General features: G+C 43.7%; 1 protein-coding gene across 1 annotated transcript in view; it reads left to right on the top strand.

Moving 5' to 3' along the window:
• LOC143995866 (olfactory receptor 11A1-like) overlaps positions 1-22,520 on the top strand; it is a 28,324-nt gene extending 5,804 nt beyond the window's left edge. Inside the window, exons 2-3 of the mRNA XM_077490592.1 lie at positions 13,731-13,869; positions 20,869-22,520. Coding sequence (XP_077346718.1) covers positions 13,731-13,869; positions 20,869-21,671 — 942 coding nt within the window. The 3' untranslated portion in view covers positions 21,672-22,520. The remainder of the gene's footprint in view (positions 1-13,730; positions 13,870-20,868) is intronic.
• The last annotated feature ends 2,830 nt before the right edge of the window (positions 22,521-25,350 follow it).

Below are 25,350 nucleotides of genomic sequence, written 5' to 3'. Positions count from 1 at the left end.
ATATATATATATATATATATATATATATATATATAATGCCAGCAACCCAATTCAAATTCCCATAGAGGTTATACACTCATTCCTTTTTGGGTGTTTTTTTGTTTCTAAAAATACCCCTGGGTAAACTTCCTGTGTTTTTTTTTTTTTTTTGTATATTTATGGGTTATGCAGCTTTTGGGGGCTCCCTTATTGTGTTTTTTCCTTTTTTATAATTCTAGCCCTAGACCTCCTCTGTAACGCAAACCTGTAGAATTTTTTAAATGCCGCTTATGGAGATTTTTGAGGGTAAAAGTTTGACGCCATTCCGTGAGCGGGGCGCAATTTCGAAGCGTGACATGTTGGGTATCAATTTAGTCGGCGTAACATTATCTTTCACAATATAAAAAAAAATTGGGCTAATTTTACTGATGTCTTATTTTTTTATTCAAAAAAGTGATTTTTTTTTCCCAAAAAAAGTGCACTTGTAAGACCGCTGCGCAAATACGGTATGGAAAAAAGTATTGCAATGGCCGCCATTTTATTCTCTAGGGTGTTAGAACCCCCAAACATTATATTTCGTTTTTTTTTTTCTAGCAAAACATGTAAACACCAAATCTGAAAAAAGAGGCCTGGTCCTTAAGTGGTTAAATTACCAGTGACCTGCCGCGACCTCAGCGGCGACTTGCAAATGACTTCTGTATAGAAGTCAATGCAAGTCGCCCGAGGTCGCCCAAAAGTAGTACAGGAACCTTTTTTCTAGGTCGGAGCGACTCGAGTCGCTCCTCTTAGAACGGGGGCGACATGTCAGGTCGCGGCGCGACATGTCAGGTCGCGGCGCGGCAAGTCGTGTCGCGGCGCGGCAAGTCGTGTCGCGGCGCGTCGCCGCCTGTGTGAACCGAGCCTTACTATTCTTTCTGTACAGGCCTGCAGGTTTGGTTTGGGTTAGGGTGGAGTCGTAGGTTAGAGGTGGGTGTGACCACCTGTTCATCACCCTGGAAAACCCTCCCTTGCTTTTCCAGAGGAATCTTCTGGAAAGGAGGCGTATACAGGGATTGAGGGACAGGAAGTGTGTATGGCCCCTCCTCCAATCGTTGATTTGTTTGGGCAGGGGCGGGGCTCATACATATACACTGGGGTCACATGTTCCCTGGGGGGAGATGGGACGAGATTTGATCCAGAAAGGCTGCAAAATGTGACCCACAGGAGCTGGGCTGGAAGGCCTGGGGGGTGCCTAGACCCCAGTTCTGGAAAGCCACGGATCTCTGCCGGAAAGCCTGGAGGTTCAGAGACCCCAGAGCAGGAAGGTTTCACCACTCAAGAAGCAATAAGTATCCACTAACAGGATGGAGTAGACCAGGGTTGGCCTGGACTTTTCCTGAGCTGATATGGGAAGAAATGCCAGGATGCAGGTGAGGCCTGGGACTTCCAGCATTTCAGAGTACCACATGCTTTTCAGAGAGGCATGCGCCAGCTCATTATGGGAAAGGGGTTCTTCTACTCGTGCAGCTCACAAAGAGAGGCAACTTATACTGTCCTGCATCACTCACAGACCACACATCATGGACTACAGCATCAAGAATAAAAGCCATTGTTTAATTGTTGAACTGTGTCTGTGATTTCTACAGCGGGGGGTGGCAGAAGCGGGGGGTTAAACTAGCCGTACTGTAATGAACTACTAGCAGCTCCCAAGGGAGTAGTGCGCTTCAGTCATATAGGATTTGGATGTGGATGATGGTAGAGCTGGATTTGGGAGAGGGGGGGACTTGGAACTGCAAATGTTGGGAATATGAAGGTGTAAAAATGGGCTGATTAGAAATAATAATTCTCTAGCTCAGGCTTTCTCAACCTTATAACCCTAGAGGAACCCCAAAAATAATTTTCATGTCTCGGGGGAACAATTCTCCTTATATTGGTGGTCAATAGGAAGAATGTCCCCCTTAAAGTGGTCTTCAGATTGCCACCCTTAAAGACGGCTAAAAAGATATTTGGTGTCGGGCTGCTGGCTTTGCTAAGTGTTGCTGAATCTTGAACTCTGTAGACATCATCAAATAGGTAGTTCATCAGCCACAGTTCAAGGAACCCCTAGCAACCTCTGGAGGAACCCCAGGGTTCCACGGAACCCTGGTTGAGAATGGCTGCTCTAGGTTATAGGGAATAAGGAAGAAAATGTGGTTTTGGTAGAGGTCATAAAATGATATATGTGGAGGGCACTAGGTAAGATCTCAATGCACAGATTCCTGCCGGCTTCACAGCACTCCCCATACTAAACGCCTCTCCTCCTGGGTGGAGGAAAAGTCAGAGGCGTTGGGGTTTTTATTTTTATTTTTATTTTTTGTAGAGGACTGGTCCGGAGTTGTACTCAGCCATCTACCTACCTGAAGAGTTTTTGCTCTTAAGAAGGGGGAATATTTCTTTGGGAATTTTTTTTTCCCCTCTCCCCCTTTTTCTCCTCTCTCTCAGATTTAGCTGACTATAGAAATGGCTAGGATAACTTTCACATCGTATAACGTTAAGGGATTAAAGCCTCCCCCCCTCCGGCGCCACAATTGGCACCTTTCAGGGGGGAGGGGGGTGCAGGTACCTGTACAGTACAGGTATCTGCACCCACTTCCGGGATAGCTCTCTGCGGAAAGGGGCGTAGATTACGCCCCTTTCCGAAAGTCCCCCGCTGCCTGCTGGGAAACACACGGATCCCAGAGACAATCCTTATTGCGCAGCGCGACTCGCGCATGCGCAGTAGCGAACCAGGAAATGAAGCCGAAAGGCTCCACTTCCTGATTCCCATACCCAAGATGGCGGCGGCAGCACCCGAGAGACGATCGAGAGATCGGCTTCGGGTGCCGAGATCGCGGGCGCGCTGGACAGGTAAGTGTCACTATTTTAAAAGTCAGCAGCTGCAGTATTTGTAGGCTGGCTTTTTTTAAAAAAAAAACGTGGACTCCCGGCGGACTCCCGCTTTAAATATCCCAGAGAAACTGACAAGACTAATGGCAGAATTAGGAAGACTTAAATACCATGGTGTAGAAACCATTGTTTCCCGATTGTGTATCATAGTACATCGCAGACTTCGAAATCTTGTGTGGTATCTATTATAATAGCAAGACAGATGCCATGGAAGGAATCAGGGGTAATTACTGGTGGGGGGGGGCGTCTCCTTATAGTGAAGGGAACCCTGGGTCTTCAAAAAGTTACGCTGGTAAATCTATACTTACCAAACGAAGATCAAGTAAACTTCTTATGCCGCGTACATACGGACAGACTTTGACAGCAAAGGTCCAACGGAACAAATATGTCAGACAATTCGATCGTGTGTGGGCTCCATCTGACCATTGCTGTCCAAAAATCTGATGGACGTTAGAAATAGAAAATGTTTCAAATTTTTCTGCCGTAATATGTTCCTACGGAGAAATCCGCTCATCTGTGTGCTAGTCCAACGGACCAAAACCCACGCTAGGGCAGCTATTGGCTACCGGCTATGAACTTCCTTATTCTAGTCCAGTCGTACGTCATCACGTTAGAATCCGTCGGACTTTGGTGTGATTGTGTGTGTCCAAGTCCGTTCATCGGGAAAGTCAGTCGGAACTCCGCCAAAAGTCCGTTGGGAAGACCGTCGGACCTAGTCTGCCGGAAAGTCCGGTCGCGTGTACGCGGCATTAGAGTTTTGATTGCAGACAGTGCAACAACACAAAGAGGGAATCGTGGTGTTGGGAGGGGTGACCTCAACATGGCCCTAGACCCGATGAGGGATTCATCAAAAGGATCATCTCATCTCTCATATGTCAAACTAAGGAAAGCGTAAAAAATTATGCAGGAACTGCAGTTGATAGATAGTTGGAGGACAGTCCACACACAGGACAGAAATTACACATTTTTTTTCGGCAAAGTATAAGGCTGACTATATTTTTGTCTCTCAAAACATAATTACATCCTTAATAGAAGCAGTGATTGGATCGTTTACCCTATCAGACCATGATCCAACAAGCTGTACACTAGAAATGGGGGATGGCGGAATCTAGAGAGTGGCATTGGAAGATCAATGAAACTCTCCTTAAAGTTAATGAGTATGAGGAGAAACTAAACCAAGAACTGGATAATTTTTTTTTTTTACAATAAATGACACAGGGGAAACAACACCTTACTGTATATGGGAGAGCCATAAATGCGTCATGAGAGGTATGTTTATATCCATGGGGGGCACATAGGAAACGGAAACTGAATGAACAGATCGACTGCACAAAAAAAATCTCAGGCACAAGCAATAGAACAGGAACTAGCGGGCTTACGTGAAAAACTCAATCTCCAGTTCATAGAAAGAGCAAAAGCCAAATTAACCCAAGGGAGACGGACATTTTACGAATTTGGAAATAAACCAGGAAGGATGCTGGCAAATGCTCTTAGCCCCTGTACACACGGTCGGAGATTTCGACAACCAAATCCGTCGGATTTTGTCCGACGGATTGTGTCCGAAACTGTTGCATACACACGGTCGGACAAAGTTGTCGAAAAATCCGATCTTTCAGAACGTGATGGCGTAATTTCGTTACGATGGGACTACGTTCACGCTAGTAGCCAATAGCTTTGATGTAGGAATTTGATCTGAGCATGCCTGGCACTTGGTCGGAGTATGTCCGATCGGACCAGTTGGTTTGGAAAATATTTCCAACATGTTGGAAAACTTGGTCCGACTGAATCAGTCCGATGCATACCACACACAGTCGGATTATCCGACAACACGGTCCGATAGGACACATTCCGACTGTGTGTACAAGGGCTAAGGGAAACCACTATTTGAAATCGTATTACACAAATTAAAACGCAGAGAGATAAAATGGTTAATAGCCCCACAGAAAATTACGCAGGCATTTAAGGAAAATTATCCCTTTCATGACTAAGCCTATTTTTGACATTTGGTGTTTACAAGTTAAAATCTGTATATTTTGCTAGAAAGTTACTTAGAACCTTCAAACATCATATATATATATTTAGCAGAGAATCTAGAGAATCAAATGGCGATTGTTGCAATATTTTATGTCACACGGTATTTGCGCAGTGTTGTTTTAAAGGCAACTTTTTGGGAAAAGGGACACTTTCATGAATTAAAAAAAAAACGAAACAGGAAAGTTACCCCAATTTTTTTTGTAAATAGATACTGAACATGTCACGCTTTATAATTGCACGCACTCGTGGAATGACGACAAACTACGGTACCTAAAAATCTCCATAGGCGACGCTTTAATTTATTTATTTTTTTTACGGTTACCAGGTTTGAGTTACAGAGGAGGTCTAATGCTAGAATTATTGCTCTCGCTCTGACGATCGCGGCGATACCTCACATGTGTGATTTGAACACCGTCTACATATGCGGACGCGACTTCCGTATGTGTTTTCTTTGCTGTGTGAGCTCGCGGAGGACGGCGGACGCTTTAAAAAATTATTTTTTTCTTACCGGTATTTATTTTAAAATTAATAAATTGTTTTACATTTTTTTTTTTTTTTTTATGTGATCATTTTTATTGCTGTCACAAGGAATGTAAACATCCCTTGTGACAGTAATAGGTGGTGACAGGTACTCTTTATGGAGGGATCGGGGGGTCTAAGCCCACGTACACACGGTCAGAGATTTTGCCAACCAAATCCGTCGGATTTTGCCCGTCGGATTTTGTCCGATGGATTGTATCCGAAACTGTTGCATACACACGGTCGCGCCAAGTTGGCGAAAAATCTGATCTTTCAGAACGTGATGACGTAATTTCGTTACGATGGGACTACATTCAGGCTAGTAGCCAATAGCTTTGATGTAGGAATTTGATGTGAGCATGCGTGGCACTTGGTCCGATGAAAATGCTCTACACATGATCGGATTAGGTCCGTCCGGCTTCTATTGGCTCCTAGCCTGAACGTAGTCCCGTCATAACGAAATAACGTCATCACGTTCTGAACGATCGGAATTTCCAACAACTTTGTCCGACCGTGTGTATGCAACAGTTTCGGACAAAATCCGTTGGAAAAAATCCGACGGATTTGGTTGTCGGAATGTCCGACCGTGTGTACAAGGGCTTACATTGTTTTTGAGCCTGCCTCATTTAAAGTCCCACACTCGTTTTGTCTTTTGAATTTATAATAGGGATGGAGACGCACTACTCCCCCTCCCTTGTGCGTTTCATTTAAAGTCCCAGTATATGGAGATATACATTCCCCCCCCCCCTTTTTTTTGTACATCCCGAGCTTAATGCATCCAGACCAGGTGGGATTCACCCCTGGGAGAGAAGGAAGAGAAAATACACAGCGGGTGGTGAACACGATCTACATTACACAAAGGCAGAAGAGATCAATGGCTGATGCGGAAAAAGCCTTTGATGGGGTAGATTGGATTTTGTTTAAAGGCGGTATTTCAACACATAGGTCTAGGACAGTGATGGCGAACCTTGGCACCCCAGATGTTTTGGAACTACATTTCCCATGATGCTCCACTACACTGCAGAGTGCATGAGCATCATGGGAAATGTAGTTCCAAAACATCTGGAGTGCCAAGGTTCGCCATCACTGGTCTAGGAGATGGGATGCTGAGATGGATCTCCAATTTATACTCAAAACCAAGCGCCAGGGTAAAGATAGACGATCAAATCTCTGAGCCTTTTTCCATTCAAAATGGAACGCGGCAGGGGTGCCCTCTTTCACCCCTGATCTTCATTTTGACAATAGAACCCTTTTTGAGGAAAAATACGAATATTAAGGAGATAAAAATAAAAAAAAAAGAAGAACAGAAACTGGCGGCCTATGCCGACAATTAAATTTTTTTTTTGTAACCTCCCCAGTTATATCCCTCCCATCCCTGTTGATGGAGCTACGTGAATATGGGAAAATATTTAACTTTAAAGTAAACTATGGGAAATAGGAAGCAATGGGGATAGAAATAAATACGCCCCTTTTACAGCTGATAACCACACACTTTGATTTCAGATGGACTAATTCCTACATAAGCTAACCTAGGGACGAAAATTTTGAAGAATTGAAATGAGCGATTTGAGCTTAACCACTTGCTTACCGGGCACTTAAACCACCCTCCTGCCCAGACCAATTTTCAGCTTTCAGCGCTGATGCACTTTGAATGACAATTGCGCGGGCATACGACACTGTACCCAAATGAAATTTTTATCATTTTTTTCCCACAAATAGAGCTTTCTTTTGGTGGTATTTATTTACAGCTGGGAGTTTTATTTTTTGCTAAACAAACAAAAAAAGATGCAAAATAATAAAAAAAAAAAAAAAAATCATGTTTAATAGTTTGTTATAAAATTTTGCAAACAAGTAATTTTTCTCCTTCATTGAAGTGCGCTGATGAGGCGGCACTGGTGGGCTGCACTGGTGGGCACTGATAGGCTGCACTGGTGGGCACTGATAGGCATAGTTAAGGCGGCACTAATAGGCACAGATAAGGTGGCACCAATAGGCACAGATAAGGCAGTACTGATGGGCACAGATAAGGCGGCACTGATGGGCAAAGATGGGCACAGATAAGATGGCATGGATGGGTGGCACTAAGGGGCACTGATAGGTACCACTGATAGATGGGACTGATAGGCACTGATAGGTGGCACTGATAGGTGGCACTGATAGGTGGCACTGCTGGGCACTGATGGGCGGCACTGATGGGCACTGGTAGATGACACTGATGGGCATGGATATGTGGCACTAGGGTGCAGCACCATTGTTGAGGCAGATTGTGGGCACTGATGGGTGGCACCGTGGGCACTGATGTGTGGCACCGTGGGCACTGATGAGTGGCACTATGGGCACTGATGGGTGGCACTGATGGGGGGCACTTTTTAATTACTGAGGTGGCACTGGCAGGGGGCAGGTGGGCACTGGTAAGCTGGCCGTGAGCGGGACTGATGTCCCGCTCACGGCCGCCGGTGATCGACTCTTTTTTTTTCTCCTCGCGCTATTAGCGCGAGGAGGAAAAGTAGCCAATTACCGGCTCCATTGTATCACATGATCAGCTGTCATTGGCTGACAGCTGATCACGTGGTAAGGGGTCGGGATCGACCCCTTGCTTCGATCCGTGATCAGGCGAGTCTCATAGACTCGCTGATCACAGAGCGCGCCGCGCGTGCCCCTCAGGGGGCGCGCAGGCCGCTCGTGCACGGGACGACGTCAATAGACGTAGTCGCGGCAAAGGAGGTCCGCGCTGTAGCCGTCATTTGGCTATAGCGCGGATCTCTAGTGGTTAATTACATACCAATGGCAAGACAGATTAAACTTGATCTCCAGAGATGGGACAAGGGAATTTTTACATGGTTCGGGAGAACAAATATTTATTAAGATGAATGTGATGGCAAGACTTCTGTATTCAATACAAACCCTGCCAATTAAGATTTCTACAAGTTTCTGAAGAGATCTTAGATCAAGATTTTTGAAGTTTATCTGGGCTGGAAAGCCAGCAAGAGTACGCAGAACTATATTATCACTTCCTAAAGGAAAAGGTGGGATAGGGTCTCCTGACCCAATAGGATATCAGGAAGCCTCACACTTAGCCAGAGTGATGGAGTGGTGTGGGCTTAAACATAGGAAACCTTGGATACAGATAGAACAGGCAGCGACATATAACCCATTGGAGGGTCTAGTTTGGATACCAAAAGCTGAGGTGTCAGCAGAAGTAAGGAAACACCCAACAATAGGCGCTACTTTGGGGACGACTAAAAAAATATATTTTTTAAAAAACGCCTATTTCGAGAAATCCTAGCCCGCTGCTCCCGATCCTGGGTACACCGGCGTTTCAGCGGGGAATGACGGACCCTAGGTTCGGAGCAATACGATTTAGAGGTATCAGCAGGATCTTTCATTTTTCAGTGGATAATCGTCTAACGACAAAAAAAAAAAAAGAGATTGAAAAAGAAATAGCACCCGAATTAGATTTTTTTTTTTAGAATGATGCAACTAGAAGCTTTTATTAGATCTAAATCCAATGTTTATGCAGAAGTGAGGGCAGTGACTGCGTTCGAGGAGACATGCTTGAAAGGAGAGTCAATGAGACACTTGTTGGCTTCTTTTTATACTACATTACTTGGATTAGAGACATCTCAGGAACTTACCTTTCTACAGGTGTGGGAGAGAGAGATCTAGAGATGTCTTGCTCCCCCGAACAGAAGGGCAGGATTCTGCTATTTAATCAAAAGTCTTAAAGAGGAAGTAAACCCTGATGAGTTTACTTCCTCTTTCATTCCCTGCAAAGGTAAAGCATAATGGACTACTATGCATCGCACTGATAAGCTGCACTGGTGGGCACTGATAGGCATAGTTAAGGCGGCACTAATAGGCACAGATAAGGTGGCACCGATAGGCACAGATAAGGCAGTACTGATGGGCACAGATAAGGCGGCACTGATGGACATCGCATAGTAGCCCATTATGTGTCACTTATCTGACACAGGAGCCAGCGAAGTCACCGCTGTCCCCTGTAGTCCGGCGCATCCATCTTCTCGGTGGGGTCTCGCAGCTCCGCCGCTGTCATTCGGCGAAGCCGCGATGACGTCACTTCCGCACATGTGCACGGGAGCCGACACACGCGGCAGCTCCGTCGTTGAAAATGCCGCGCTCAGTGCGCCTGCGCGCCACTGTCTACGGCGAATGCGCCGTAGACAGCGGTGCCTGTCTTCGGGCAAATATCTCCTAAACCGTGTAGGTTTAGGAGATATTTCTTGGACCTACAGGTAAGCCTTAATCTAGGCTTACCTGTAAGTCAAAGTGTGTTGTAAGGATTTACAACCACTTTAAGTAGCAAGTAGGTACCAGGAGGGGGGGGGGATACAAAATTCTCACTAGATGCTATAGAACACTAAATGTATTACATCGGATTTACCCCCAAATGTCAGATGTTTGTTGGAGATGCCACGAAGCAGCGGGTACAACATTACATATTTTTTGGTAATGTCCGAAAATTAGAGCGTTCTGGGAAATGGTTGCTGAAACCATCAAAACAATAAAAGGAATCTCCCTCGGAGACAGACCGGCAACTTTTTTGTTGCTGGATACTCCTATATCAGTGGAAACATTTAAAAAACTCTCTGCTGAAACATCTTCTAATGGCAGCTAGGGCATGTATCCATGTCCTGTCGAAGAGAGACAGCTCTCCAACTAGAGCACAATGGCTTACTAGAATTGCAGAAATTCAACAAATGGAAAAACCTTACTTTGGCAATGAAAGATCAAGATGAGAGATATAGGAGGACACAGGCTCCTTATCTGGTGTATATGGAGAGATCAGAATGACATGAAGAAGGAAAAAGAAAAAAAGGGTATCTGGGGGAAAGGGGAGGGGAGGGGGGTAGAGAGGGGGGGGGGGTTATTAACCCCTGTCCTCCCTTGTTCCTTCTTTTTTTTTTTTGTTTTTGTTGTTTTTGGGTCAGGGGGGTAGTTGATAAGGTAGATAAGGGAGCAGGGTAAAAGTGGAAAGGGAGAAATCACATGAAATGAAAGAACAAATCAAAGGTATTACAGGATACTCGGATGGATAGAACTACTTAGGATGCATTAGTGAAGATTCTACAAAACAATTTCATATCACCACAGAGCGGTACTGTGGATACGACAAAGATAATAATAACAAAGTGCCACGTCCCGATACTTGAGAAAAAAGGAGAACAATGTTGGGACTTTATATGAGACCTTGGTCATCCCGTACAAAGGTCTCCATCCCTAATCTATAAATGCTGGGGGACATGGGGGACAAGGGGACTTTATATGAAATACATTTTTAAATTTTTACTGTGCGATATATTATTTATTATGCTATTATACTTATTATTACTATTATTATTATTATTATTATTATTATTATGATATATTGTATGATATAAAAACTATATTGCGAGATATTATACTAATCATATTTTATTTATTATACTATTTATTTAATTAATTATATATTAATATATTGTATTTGTATTAATTATTTCTTATTGTATATTTTACCTATTGATTTCAATTAAATACTCGACGAATTATTGCTTTATGCCCATTATTGTCACCTCAGAACATTTATACTATAATTAATGTCTCAGCCTACCCTGAGTGTTGTATTTCATAAAGTCCCCTTGTCCCCCATGTCCCCTCAGCTTTTTCCCCCTTGTGCACGTCCCGATACTTGAAATTATTAAAGGAAGGATTTGTTGAAAATGATGGACTTTATAGGCATAACACAGCAAAATTCATAAAAAAAGTTAACAAAGTTTATTTACAACAATTAAAATGTTGAAATGCAATAGCACATACAGAGACATGCATATTTTCACAATGATTGCCTCAGAGCATGTTGACTACACTGTCGTCACTGTCAAATCGGACCATAAATGACTCGGATATCCGAGTACTATACTCAAATCCAGGAAATAATCACAGTTGTCAAGAATGAACAACAATACAGACAGTATATCATACAAAGCTCGAATTGCCCTACATGTTACGCGTTAGACAACGCTTCGTCAGGAGCTTTGGCATTTTATTTCCTAGTAAGGATAGAATTATAGTCGGTTCGAATGGGGAGTGGTGGTCTAAGCCCCTGTACACACGGTCGGAGATTTCCACAACCAAATCCGTCGGATTTTGCCCGTCGGATCTTGTCCGAAACTGTTGCATACACACGGTCGGACAAAGTTGGCGAAAAATCCGATCTTTCAGAACGTGATGACGTAATTTAGTTACGATGGGACTACATTCAGGCTAGTAGCCAATAGCTTTGATGTAGGAATTTGATCTGAGCATGCGTGGCACTTGGTCCGATCAAAATGCTCTACACATGATCGGATTAGGTCCGACCGGCCCAGTTGGTCGGAAAATATTTCCAACATGTTGGAAAATTGGGTCCGACGGATATTCCGACGGAATCAATCCGATGCATACCACACACAGTCGGATTATCCGATGACATGGTCCGATAGGACACATTCCGACGGATTCTCCGACCGTGTGTACAAGGGCTAAGACTTGCTAAAAAAACAGAGGAAAAAGAGAAAGAAAACGTCTTTGTCCTATTGGGACAATCTAGTATTAAGTACGTTAAGGTAACCAATATTTACTGGTGTAGCCAAAATGATCCAAAGATGCCCGGCTATAGATTAAATCAATCCAGGATGTTTAGCCTTGCATAAAAAAAATTACACTTCCCAAAGGGAACAGAGTCTGTCTTGGTAGTCTGTACCATCGATGTCTTAAGAATAGATATTCCTCAAGCTCCCCGTTCGGGGTGACAGCATCGTACGGGATAGAGGCTGCACATCGATGGTACAGACTACCAAGACAGACTCTGTTCCCTTTGGGAAGTGTCATTTTCTTTATGCAAGGCTAAACATCCTGGATTGATTTAATCCATAGCCGGGCATCTTTGGATAATTTTGGCTACACCAATAAATATTGGTTACCTTAACGTACTTAATACTAGATTGTCCAACTAGGACAAAGAAGTTTTCTTCTCTTTTTCCTCTGGTCGTTTACCAAGCTTAGACCACCACTCCCGACCGAACCGACTATAATTTTATCCTTACTAGGAAATAAAACGCCAAAGCTTCTGACGAAGCGTTGACTAACGCATAACATGTAGGGCAATTCGAGCTTTGTATGATATACGGTCTGTATTGTTGTTCATTCTTGATAACTGTGATTATTTCCTGGATTTGAGTATAGTACTTGGATATCCGAGTCATTTATGGTCCGATTTGACAGTGTAATCAACATGCTCTGAGGCAATCATTGTGAAATCATTGCGTGTCTCTGTATGTGCTATTGCATTTCAACATTTTAATTGTTGTAAATAAACTTTGTTAACTTTTTTATGCCTTTAAAGTACATCATTTTCAACAAATCCTTCCTTTAACAAGTATTAGTGAAGATATTGTAAGATTGTAATGAATTGTATTGTGAAATTGTGGAAAAAAAATAAAGAATTTATAAAAAATAAAAAAAAGTCTCTGTTTGACCCATGAGGGCTGCCAGAGTCACATGGGGTGGCAGCATCCAATCAGATAGCTTCCACAGTGACCCAGGAAACCATAGAAGAACCCTGTTCCTCTTGACTTCCCCTCCACCTGGAATGCAACTGCGGTCGAGTGCCACCTACAGTGGAGAAAATAGACTGCCCCTGCCAACATGCTTACTAAAGCACATTTCATAGTTTCATAGTTAGTAAGGTTGAATAAAGACACCGGTCCAACCTGAGTGAGTATCTACAATTGTCTCACATTGGTCCCTACCCTCAAGGAGCCCACAATCCAAGGTCCCCATTCATATACTAGGGCCAATTTTGTGGACAGAAGCCAATTAACCTACCTGCATGTCTTTGGATTGTGGGAGGAAACTGGAGTACCCGGAGGAAACCCACACAGGCACAGGGAGAACATGCAAACTCCAGGCAGGTAGTGTCGTGGTTGGGATTTGAACCAGCAACCCTTCTTACTGCTAGGCTGAGAGTGCTAACCACTACACCACTGTGCTGCCCACTAAGGTGTGTCAGTGAGTTCAGGTACTCCCCAAATGGCTCATTGCCTCAGGAAGCATAAGGACTCGCTCAACCAACAGCTCCTTCATGGCTAGCACTACAATTGCAACACTATGTTATAAAGATGAGAGAAGATGACTAGATGATTGAAGTCTTCTGCTTCAACATGAAAAAATAGCTTTAGCACGAAAAGCAGAAGACATAGGGCAGATTTATTGATCTTCAATATATTGTATGTCATATTTGATTGTCTCCTCCACAGATGGTGTATCCCGAAAATTGCACATCCATCACTGAAATTCTGCTCACCGGATTTACAGCTTTTGAAGGCTTCAGTATCCCGATGTTTATTCTGTTTCTGATCGTTTACATTTTAATTTGCTGGGAAAATGTATTGATCATCTATATCATTTTTTTTTTTTTTTTTTTTTTTATTATTAATCTTTATTAAATTTTCACATTATACAGACCACATTTTAAAATTACATTGCCAGGATTCAAATACATCTTCCTTCCATTCCGGAGTCTGAGTTTTAAAGTTCTAGGAAGGGACGGGGGATATGAAAATACATCCATACATCACATATAATTAACAGACAAGAAAAAAAAACAGTATCTAGACCATACCATAACCCCCCTTATCCTTCCTCAACTATTTTTGCACTTCCTACTTTTTTCCTACTAATATAACCCCTCCCCTCCCTCCCTCCCTTTCTATCAACACCACCCCCCCCCTCCCCTCCCCTCCTATATATATATTTGTGCTTTTATTTCACGGTGTATCATAAATGTGTTATGATGATTCCCATACCTTTAATATACACTCCCCCCTCCCCCTCCCCTCTTCCCTTTCCTGTCATGGTTTAAACTGGGGTATGCATCTCTTCTATCCACTCTCGCCAGTTCCTATTAAACTCTTTTAGGTTATTTCGTTTTGCATATACTGCTCTCTCCTTACATAGATATTCATTTACCGCGCTTATCCAATCCTCAACTGTGGGGGCTAGCTTTGATTGCCATCTCCTAGCTATCATCCTTCTTGCTTGAAATAAACATCTTAGGATTACTGTTGTTTCTCCTTTTCTCTCTACTTCCTCCTTTCTATAACCTAAGATACACACTATGGGATTTAATTCTATTGCCGTCCCAAAGGCCCTACTTATTATCTTTACCACTCCTTCCCAGTATCTAAATAATTTGGGACATTTCCAGAACATGTGCATTAAATTCCCTGACCCCCCACACCTGGGGCAACAGTCATCTGTTCTCTTACCAAATTTGAATAATTTCTGGGGAGTATAGTATGCTCTATTAATTAGCATCAAGTGGGAAATCCTCTGGGGAGGAGAGACCGAGACCTTTGGGCATGCCGCTAGGATATTTTTCCACTGTACTCGAGTTATATTACCTAAGTCTTGCTCCCATTTCTCCTTCTCGACCCTTCCTTTCCTCTCACTATAAATCTGTTCACCCAACTGGGCATAGAATTTAGATATTAATCCTTTTGTTGGTCCTGCTTGTGCTACTGGGTATAGCAAGGGCAGTTCTTCCCATGTTAATAACAAGTTTCCAAACTGGGTCTTTAAAGCATGCCTCACTTGTATATAGGCATAAAATGAGTTTTGTGATATCTTAAATTCTTTTTGCAGTTGATCAAAAGATTTAATACCCCTGCCGCCATATAAATGGCTGATCCTTACAATGCCACATTTTTCCCATTCTACAATTTTTCCAACCCGCCATATTTCCTGTAGCTTCTTATTGTTCCAGAGAGGCGTATACTTTGTTATTTCACTATATCCCATTTTTTTTTTAACTATATCCCATAGTTTTAACATCATTTTTACTGTAGGGCATCTACACTGGAATGAGTCCGCTTCCAAGGTCTCAATCAGCGTGCTATGTGGGGAGCCTGTTAATACTAATCTCCCATTTGGGGTTCCTCCGTTCATCTCATCAATCCCCCCTAGCTGTTGTAATTGGGACGCCCAAAAATAGCACTCCGGATAAGGGACCGCGAATCCTCCTTCCTCTCCCGGTAGCTGGAGCATCCGCAATCTCAATCTGGCCTGTCCTCCCCTCCATATTAACTCCCTAAACAACATCTCGATTTTATTAAACCAACTTCTGTTAATCCATATTGGGGCATTATGTAATATATATAAAAGTTGGGGCATCCATATCATTTTTATCAGATTGCATCTGCCAGCCACCGAGAGAGGCATTCGTTTCCATATAGCAATTTTTTGTTTAAACCTAGTCAATAATGGGACTAAGTTATGACTTATATATTGCTTAGGATCCCTTGATAAGGTAACTCCCAGATATTTCAACTTATCCACTATTGGCATTTGGGGGGTTCCCAGGGCCGTTTGCTGACCCATTGGGTCCAAAGGAAGACATTCCGATTTTTCCCAATTTATCTCCAGCCCTGTGAAGCCTCCAAACCCTTGCACCAGTCCCACTGCCCTTGGTAATGAGTACCTCATATCCCCCAAAAACAATAGGATATCGTCTGCATAAAGTGAGATTTTTTCCTCTCCAGTTTTCCTTACGAAACCGACTATCTCCCGGTTTGCTCTAATTGCACATGCCAAGGGCTCTATGGCCAATGCAAAGAGCAGGGGTGATAATGGACACCCCTGCCTCGTCCCTCTCCCCAGTTCTATTTTCCCGGATAACTCATTATTAATTTTTAGTCTTGCACTAGGTTTGTCATATAGCATCCTAATCCATCCTATGAAGGAAGGACCCAGGCCAAATTTCTCCAGAACTTTCCATATATATCCCCATTCTACGCTATCAAATGCTTTCCTTACATCCAATGCCACTACTGCACCCGGAGTATCGTTATCCATTGGGACCTGCAAATTCAAAAAGGCTCTTCTAATATTTATACTCGTTGATCTGTTGGCTATAAACCCTGTTTGGTCCATATGGACTAATCTTGCTATAACTCGATTAAGCCTAGTCGCTAATACCTTGGCCAGTATCTTTGTATCGGTACACAGGAGAGAAATTGGCCTATACGCTGCAACATCTAAGGCGTCCTTCCCTTCTTTGTACAACAGGGTTATAACCGCCTCCATCATTGATGGAGGCAATTTACCCTCCCCATATGCTCCTCTTAACATCTCCAGGAGTTCAGGAATCAGTATCTCGCCAAAATTTTTATAGACTTCAATCGGTAGTCCATCCGGACCAGGCGATTTCTGGTTTGGCATACTCGCAACTGCTTCCTGAAGTTCTTTCAAAGTTATTGGGGCTTCCAGTTCCTCTCTTTCTTCTTGTTTCAAACATGGTACCTCTAATTGACCTAAAAATGTTTCCATTTGCTCATCCATCCCCACTTTCTGTGCAGTATATAGGTTTTTATAATATCCTTCAAATGCTTGGCATATACTCCCAGTTTCTGTTGTGACCTTTCCCTCACCTATCCTAATCGCCGAGATTGAGGAAGGACCCGAGTTATTCTTCACCAGTTGTGCCAACATTTTTCCCACGCTTTCCCCTTCAACAAAGGAGGCTTGGCGTTGGAACATATGTTGAATCTCTGCTTTCTTCAGAGTTAATAGCCTAAGTTCTTCTTGTTTATCTAGCCAGATTTTTTCTTTGCCCTGAGTGGGATCGCTAATAAAATCTCTTTCAGCCTCTATCACTTCTCTCCCTATTTGTACCTCCTGTTCCCTAGACTTTCTATTTATTTTTGCTATTGATTGGATCAGGAGACCCCTCAGGAAAGCTTTCAGAGTGTCCCACAGGATCCCTGATGTTACTGTACCCCGATTAGTTTTTAGAAATTCTTTTAATTCCCACTGAATTCTCTCAGGGCGTTCTTCTGTCTCTTTTTTTATCAGTTCTAACCATAGCGGGTTCACTTTCCACAACCTCTGTACCTTACGTTCTCTCATTTTTAATACTGCTGTCATTGGGGAATGATCTGAAATCCCCCTAGGCTGATATTCAATCTTTTCCACCATTTGTAAGGCCAGGTCATTCCCCAGTATCATATCAATCCTGGATAACGTAGTATGCGTGGCCGAGTAACAACTATACTGCCGGACTCCCGGGTTCCCAGTTCTCCATAAATCCCGTAGCCCTACTTCTTCCAGATACTGTCCCAACCTCCCCTGCCAAGCTGGTTCCGCCAGTGTTTTTTCTGGGAATCTATCGACTTTAATATCCAATACCGTGTTGAAATCCCCTACTATTATTGTAGGAACACCATCTATCCCTACTAAAAATTCCTGTAATTTAAAAAGCACTTCCATTTTAAATGGTGGAGGGATGTAGATATTTGCCAGCATACATTCTCTATTTTCAATTAGGCAATGTAAGAAAATGTATCTGCCCTTTTCATCCAGGCTGACCCGTTTACATACAAAATTCACCCCCGTTTTTACCAAGACACTCACCCCTCTACTATATGTCGAATAAACAGAATGATATTGAAATTGATATTTTCTACTCTGCAACCGGTATATTGTATCTCTATTTAAATGGGTCTCCTGCAGGCAGAGCAGCTCTACTCCACATCCCTCCAACAAGGATAGCACAGCTTTTTGTTTCAGCTGCGTCCCCAGTCCCCTCACATTCCAGGAGCCTATCTTAATTTTACCGTCCTGCATAGCCATAAACAAATAGAGAGGAGAGAGGAAAAAAAAGAAAAACCTAAGGCAGGAGAGAGAGAGAGCGAAATAACCAGTCTACTGAGGACACTGTTAAGAACCGTTTTTCTCCCAGTACCCACCAACTCCCCCCTAACTTCTTTTATTACCTTATACCGCACTCCCCAAATATTACTCCCTTGTGTAATAACAAATCTATTAGGCGTCACCATTAACTCATATATTATGTGTCTTTGGATATAAATTATACTATATAATTGTTTATTACCATTTTCCCCCTTGTGACCCATATATTTTCCTTGTTTTTTACCACCCCAAGTTTTACCACCCCCCATTTTGTGTGCTTTTGTGTTTTGAGTTATTTCCTGTACTCCATTTATTAGTGCATACATATTTTTTTTCCCCTTCAGCCTCCCCCCTATTTTCCCTACTACACCCATCCCCTCTCCCCCCTTTCTACCTCCCTCCCCCCCCCCTCCCCCACCTTCCTAGGTGTTACCCTAGGGGCTATTAGTGACCTTATACCACTCTCTTCACAACCACTTTGCCACCCACACCTAGTACACTCGCCGTGTGTTACCTCCCTCCCAACCCCCCTCCCATACTAACACAAACAACACAAACAAACATACAAACAAACAAAAAAAAAAAAAAAAAAAAAAACCCACACATACTTCATCCCCCCTTCTCTTTCTATCTTCCTATCCCACTCAGTACTAGAAACCCCAACGACTACAACTTTTCTTTATTTTCTTCTATCCATTTTTCCACTTCCATTGGGGAACAGAAAACCTGAGTATGCCCTAATGCATTAATCCGTAGCTTTGCAGGATAAAGAAGAGCATACGGCACCCTGAGCTTCTGTAACCTGCGTTTCACCTGGAGGAACTCTACCCTTTTTCTCTGAAGTTCTGGGGAAAAATCAGAATATAATGAAATTCTAACACCTTTATACAGTACATTCCCCATTTCCCTTGCCTTCCGTAATAACACCACTTTATCTTTATAATTAAGTAATTTCATTAATAATGGCCTGGGACGGCCCCCCTCCAATGGTGCTCTAAAGGGTACCCTATGCGCCCTCTCTATTGAGAACGCTGTTGAAAAAGCATCCCTCCCAAACAGTTCAACCAGAAGATGCTCCATAAACTCAGCAGGGTTTACACCCTCACTTTTTTCCGGAAGCCCCACTACTCGCACATTGTCCCTCCGGAGCCTATTTTCCATTTCGTCCATTCTTGTTCTATATCCGCTGAACTGCTCCTTCAGGCTTTCTACTTCTTTAATTAGGAAGGTTGAATCATCTTCTAATCTACTAGTCCTTATCTCAAGTTCTGTCGTCCTTTCCACCACTTTCTGTAGGTCCTGCCTTACCACCAGTAAATCCTCCTTCACTCCCTTCATTTGGTTACAAAGTTCTTTCAGTGAGATGTTGCATGCATTTACGGCCAGTAGCACGTCCTTTATAGTTGGCTCTTTTTCTAACGGGGGGGAGTCGCCTGCTGTCGTTTCTATATACTGTTCCCCTGCGTCCGCATTTTTATTTACTGAGGATTTTGCCACTGCTCCAACCTGTGTGTTAATATTAATGTTTGACTGTCCCATACTTTTCCTTTCGGTCATTACACCTTGCTGCCCCTTTAACTGTCCTTTTTTTGGAGGGGTCTGAGATGACTGTACCGGGTTATGAGCATACTGTTCTAACTTAGCTGCTGTGGCGGACTGTTGCGAGCTTTTTTCCCCCCTTTCTTTTGCAGAGCGCAGATGTTGCATCTTACTTTCCCTTTCTCACCTCTTACTTCAGAACAATCAGAACAGAACAGTCCCGGTTATAGCGTGTTTTTAAGAGGGTTTTGACCCGACCGCACACCACACAATAATCACTGAATGCAGTAGTAGCCGTGTGCCAATGTTCATTTCAAGTATCACAGACACTTCCTATCACATTAACTCAGGTACCGTTTAGCCTGTTAATAATTAGCACAAACACCTTCCCTCAGTTGATAAATTAATGATGCACTGAGCTAGCCTTATAATCAGTCCACAGGCCACAGGTTCAGATATTCCTGGAAACTGCTTACAAAAATGTTCGGGTTTTTTTTCCTTTTCCAGGAGGTATTCCTTTACGTGTGTTACCCAGGCTAATAGATTAGATTAGCAGACACATACACAAGGCGAAGGGATCCGGGCATCCAGACATCCAGAGGAGACAAACTGACAGGAGAACGTAAATGTTTCTTACCCCCTTCGGTGCCCTCCTGATTAAGTACTACCAGTCCACAGGCATCACAGGCATCACTGTGTCCCAGCTTTCTCCACCAGATCACCACCTACAATGCCCCTCAGACTGCCGGTTTCTTCCTCCCCTCAATCCCGCCGCTTACCTCCTTCCTCCTGTTGCGGCTTGCCGGGGAGCGGGGGAGCCTTCGGTGGTTTGATGTGAGCGGTGTCTTCTCAGTAGATGGTTCGGCGTTGGTCGGAGGTACTCGTGAGCTCGTACTTCACTTCGGCCGTCGGGACACGGAACCCGGAAGTCAGCGGGGATCCCCGAGAGCTTGGCACGATAAGGTAGTGTCACGCCGTCGCTCCTCCTCCCGTCCAGTGTCCAGCTATGCTGCTCAACTCAACTCCAGCCCTCCTTGCACTGCACTGCACCCGGCCGTAATTTTAAGCGCTCCACGCTTTCGCCATGGGGGCTTGGGAGGGAGACACACACGGCGGCTTCCTCACACACTCACTCACTCCGCTCCACCCATCCGGCCACGCCCCCTCTCTATATCATTTTTAGTAGCGCTCGTCTCAAGGCGCTGATGTTTTTTATAATTCAGAGCATGTGCATAAATGATCTGCTGAGCATTTCAAATATTGTTCCAAAAATCTTAAATGACGTTCTTCAGGAGAGGCCGACCTTCACTGTCACTGGTTGCATTTTACAATCACAGATGTTTGGTACCACGGGAAATGTTTTGTGCTTTCACTATGTTTTAATGTCTTATGACCGATACTTGGCTGTATGTCATCCATTGCGCTATTTCTCCTTTGTGAATAATAGAATCTATTTTGGGGCAGTCATTGTGTTTTGGATCATTTCGGCCTCATTAACAAGTGTAATATCTGGTTTACTGAGCCAGTTACAATTTTGTGGCCATAACACAATTCACCATTTCTACTGTGATCCTTCTCCCTTCATGGACCTGGCCACCTCCGATACAACACACATCTACCTCTGTATTACAATAATAAGCTTCTTCATGATATTGATCACACTTTTGTCTGTTTTTGTTACATACGTGTTTATAATTCAAACAATTCTTAAAATCCCCTCATCCTCCGGCAGGAAGAAGACCTTCTCCACGTGTAGCTCCCACCTCGTTGTGTTCTCCATGCAGTACGTTGTCTCTCTTGGTGTCTATGCGTTGCCAGCCAAAGTAGTAGCACCGCAGCTCACCAACGCTTTCACATTCATAGTCTTTTTCTGGACCCCCTTAGTGAACCCGCTGATCTATACATTCAACAATAAAGAGTTCCGGGCAGAATGCCTTAAAAAGATTAGGACAGTGAATAAGAAATTTTGACATTTTCCTTTGAACCAAGCAGATCTATTAGGTTGGATGGGGAACCATTTTCAAATCTCTTCAGAGATGTTCAATCGGGTTCAAGTCTGGGCTCTGCCTGGGCCACTCAAGGACCTTCACAGAGTTGTCCCGTAGCCACTCCTTTCTTATCTTGACTGTTTGCTTAGGGTCATTGTCCTGTTGGAAGATGGACCTTCTCCACAGTCTGACGTCCAGAGCGCCCTGGAGAAGGTTTTCATTAAGAATGTCTCTGTACATTACTGCATTCATCTTTCCCTCGATCCTGACTAGTCTCGCAGTTCCTAACACTGAAAAACATCCCCACAGCATGATCCTGCCAACACCAACATGCTTCATTGTAAGGATGGTATTGGCCAGGTGAGGAGCGGTGCCTGGTTTCCTCCAGAGAATATGATTGCCATTTAGGCCAAAGAGTTCAACCTTTGTTTCATCAGACCAGACAATTTTGTTTCTCAAGGTCTGAGAGTCCTTCAGGTGACTTTTGGCAAACTCCAGGTGGGCTGTCATGCGCCTTTTACTGAAGAACGGCTTCTGTCTGGCCACTCTATCATACAGGCCTGATTGATGGAGTGCTGCAGAGATGGTTGTTCTTCTGGAAGGTTCTCCTGCCTCCACAGAGAAACGCTGGAGCTGTGTCAGAGTGACCACCGGGTTCTTGGTCACCTTCCCGACTAAGGCCCTTCTCCCCCAATCGCTCAGTTTGGCCGAATGGCCCACTCTAGGAAGAGTCCTGGTGGTTCCAAACCTCTTCCATTTACAGATGATGGAGACGACTGTGCTCATTGGGACCTTCAATGCTGTAGAAATGTTTCTGTACCCTCCCCCAGATCTGTGCCTCCATGCAATCCTACAATCCTGTCTCGGAGGTCCACAGATAATTCCTTGGACTTCATGGCTTGGTTTGTGCTCAATCAACTGAATTTACCACAGGTGGACTCCAATCAAGTTGTAGAAACATCTCAAAGATGATCAGGGGAAATAGGTTGCACCTGAGCTCAATTTTGAGTGTCATGGCAAAAGGCCGTGAATACTTATATACATGTGACTTTGTTTGAAATCTTTTATTAAATATATATAAAAAAAACTTCTTTCACATTGTCATTATGGGGTATTGTTTGTAGAATTTTGAGGAAAATAATGAATTTAATCAATTTTGGAATAAGGATGTAACATAACAAAATGTGGAAAAAGTGAAGCACTGTGAATACTTTCCAGATACACTGTATAAAAGACATACACTAACACACCTCTACATTCATTATGTACTTATACAGTTTTTCTCTTGTTGTCCATGGCCATAGGGGCTCTTCACCATGAGATAATCCAGTTCCAAGTTATTTCCTCACCCAGGTTTCTGCTCCGTGCTGAGGTTCTCTCATGGTCACCACAATGCAGTGTGACATGCTTCCAGAAGGTAGCCAAGGTTCTATGCACCTCTTCACTCTCCTGCCTGCCAGAGGAGTACCGCAATTTTAGCGATGACTTTGACAAAGGTCAAGCCGATAGTTTGCCTCCACACCAGCCATATGATTGCACAATTGACCTTCAACCTGGCGCCAAACCCCCTCGTGGCTGGGTTTACCCTTTGATGGTCTTGGAGGATAAGGCCATGGAGGAGTATGTTGCAGACGCACTTTCTCAAGGTTTCATCCACGAATCCTCATCTCCTACTGGTGCTGGTTTCTTCTGTGTGAAGAATAAGAGTGGTGAACTGAGACCTTGTATTGATTATAGGGGTCTCAATCATTTCACGATTAAGAATGCCTATCCGAGTCCATTGATTATGGAGTTATTTGATCGCCTCAAGGGAGCAACAGTTTTCACGAAGCTTGATTTTAGAGGGGCATACAATCTCATGAGAATTAAGTATGATGAGTGGAAAACTGCATTTAATACCAGAACAGGCAATTGTAACAGAGTACCATGTAATGCCTTTTGGCCTTTGTAACACCCCGGCAGTTTTCCAGGAATTTATTAACGGCGTTCTCTGAGATTTGTTGCAGTTATGTGTGGTGGTTTATCTCAATGATATCCTCATATTTTCCAAGTCAGTGGAGAGCCACCACACAGATGTCTGTAGTGTGCTTCAGAAACTAAGAGAGAACAATCTCTATTGTAAACTGGAGAAGTGTGAGTTCCATTGTGAACAGGTTCAATTCCTGGGCTATGTCATTTACACTGCCAGTTTTTCGATGGACCCAGAGAAACTTTCGGCAGTCCTACAGTGGCCCCGACCCATGCAAAAAAAGCTCTGCAGCATTTCCTGGGCTTTGCCAACTATTATCGGAAGTTTATTCGTAATTTCTTGTGTCTGGGCAAGCCCCTGACTGATATGACCAGAAAGGACGGTAACCCACAGAGTTGGTCTCCGGAGTCCATTAAGGCCTTTGAGAGTCTCAAGCCTGCCTTTGTTTCCGCTCCTGTGTTGGGACACCCTGATCCTATGTTACCCTTTATCCTTGAGGTTGATGCTTCTGAGACTGGTGTTGGCACCCTTCTGTCTCAATGTCCTACTTCTGAGAGCGCTATGCATTCTTGTGGCTACTTTTCCATGAAATTGTCACCTGCGGAGTGCAATTACAAGATTGGTGACAGAGAGCTGTTGGCGATAATTTTATTCCTGAAAGAATGGAGACATCTCCTCGAAGGTACCACTGTGCCGGTTCTCATTCTTACTGACCATAAGAATCTCACATTCTTGTCTGAGGCTAAATGCCTCACTCCCAGAAGGGTGTAATGGGCTCTTTTCTTGTCAAGTTCCAATTACATTGTCTCATTCTTACCCCATACTAAGAATGTAAGGGCTGACGCCTTGTCACGACAATTTTCCTCCACTTCCAAGTTGGAGTCGGTTCTGGTTCCTGTGATTCCTCCTAATTGTATTCTGGCTATGGTTTGCACCAGTCTCACTTCTCCTTTGGGTGACAAAATTCCTGCTGCTCAGGTCCATTTACTCCTGAGAAACCTTGTGACCACTGCTTTGTCCCAGAGAGTCTCTGTTCTGCCGTGCTCCAGAATTACCATTCTCCCAAGGCTGCTGGCCACCCTGGGAGGAATCAACTCTTTTGGACCATTTCCCAACATTTCTGGTGGTTTAGTCTGCGTGCTGATGTAACTGCCTTCATAGCTGCCTGTTCCATGTGTGCTCAGAGTAAGACTCAACAACACCTTCCAGTGGGCCTCCTACAACCCATACCCAATGGATAAAGTCCCTGGACCCACCTGTCTATGTATTTCATTGTAGAATTACCCAACTCCCAGGGCAACACAGTATTCCTTATGGCGGTTGACCGGTTATAAAAGATGTGTCATTGTATTCCACTTAAGAAGTTGCCCACTTCTAAGGAACTGGCTTCCATTTTTTCTCTGGAGATCTTTTGCTTACATGGGCTACCCAAGGAGATTGTCTAGGACAGGGGTAGTCACTTTGTGTCCCAGTGCCTTTTCTGCACAGTTGGGAATTCAGCTTGCTTTCTCCTCTGTGTATCACCCACAGACTAATGGGGCCACAGAGCGAGCCTATAAGTCCTTGGAGCAATTCCTACGTTGCTATATTTCTGACCATCATAACAACTGGTCAGACCTCTTACTGTGGGCAGAGTTTGCTCACAACAATGCTGACAGTTTATGGCGAATAGGGATGAGCTTCGTGTTCGAG

Source organism: Lithobates pipiens, unplaced genomic scaffold, assembly GCF_037356315.1.
Source record: "Lithobates pipiens isolate NorthernLeopardFrog02 unplaced genomic scaffold, aLitPip1_a1.2 Scaffold_19, whole genome shotgun sequence".
Taxonomy (NCBI): Eukaryota; Metazoa; Chordata; class Amphibia; order Anura; family Ranidae; genus Lithobates; species Lithobates pipiens.
The sequence above is the reverse complement of the archived record's forward strand: the minus strand, read 5'-3'. Positions and strand labels throughout refer to the sequence as shown.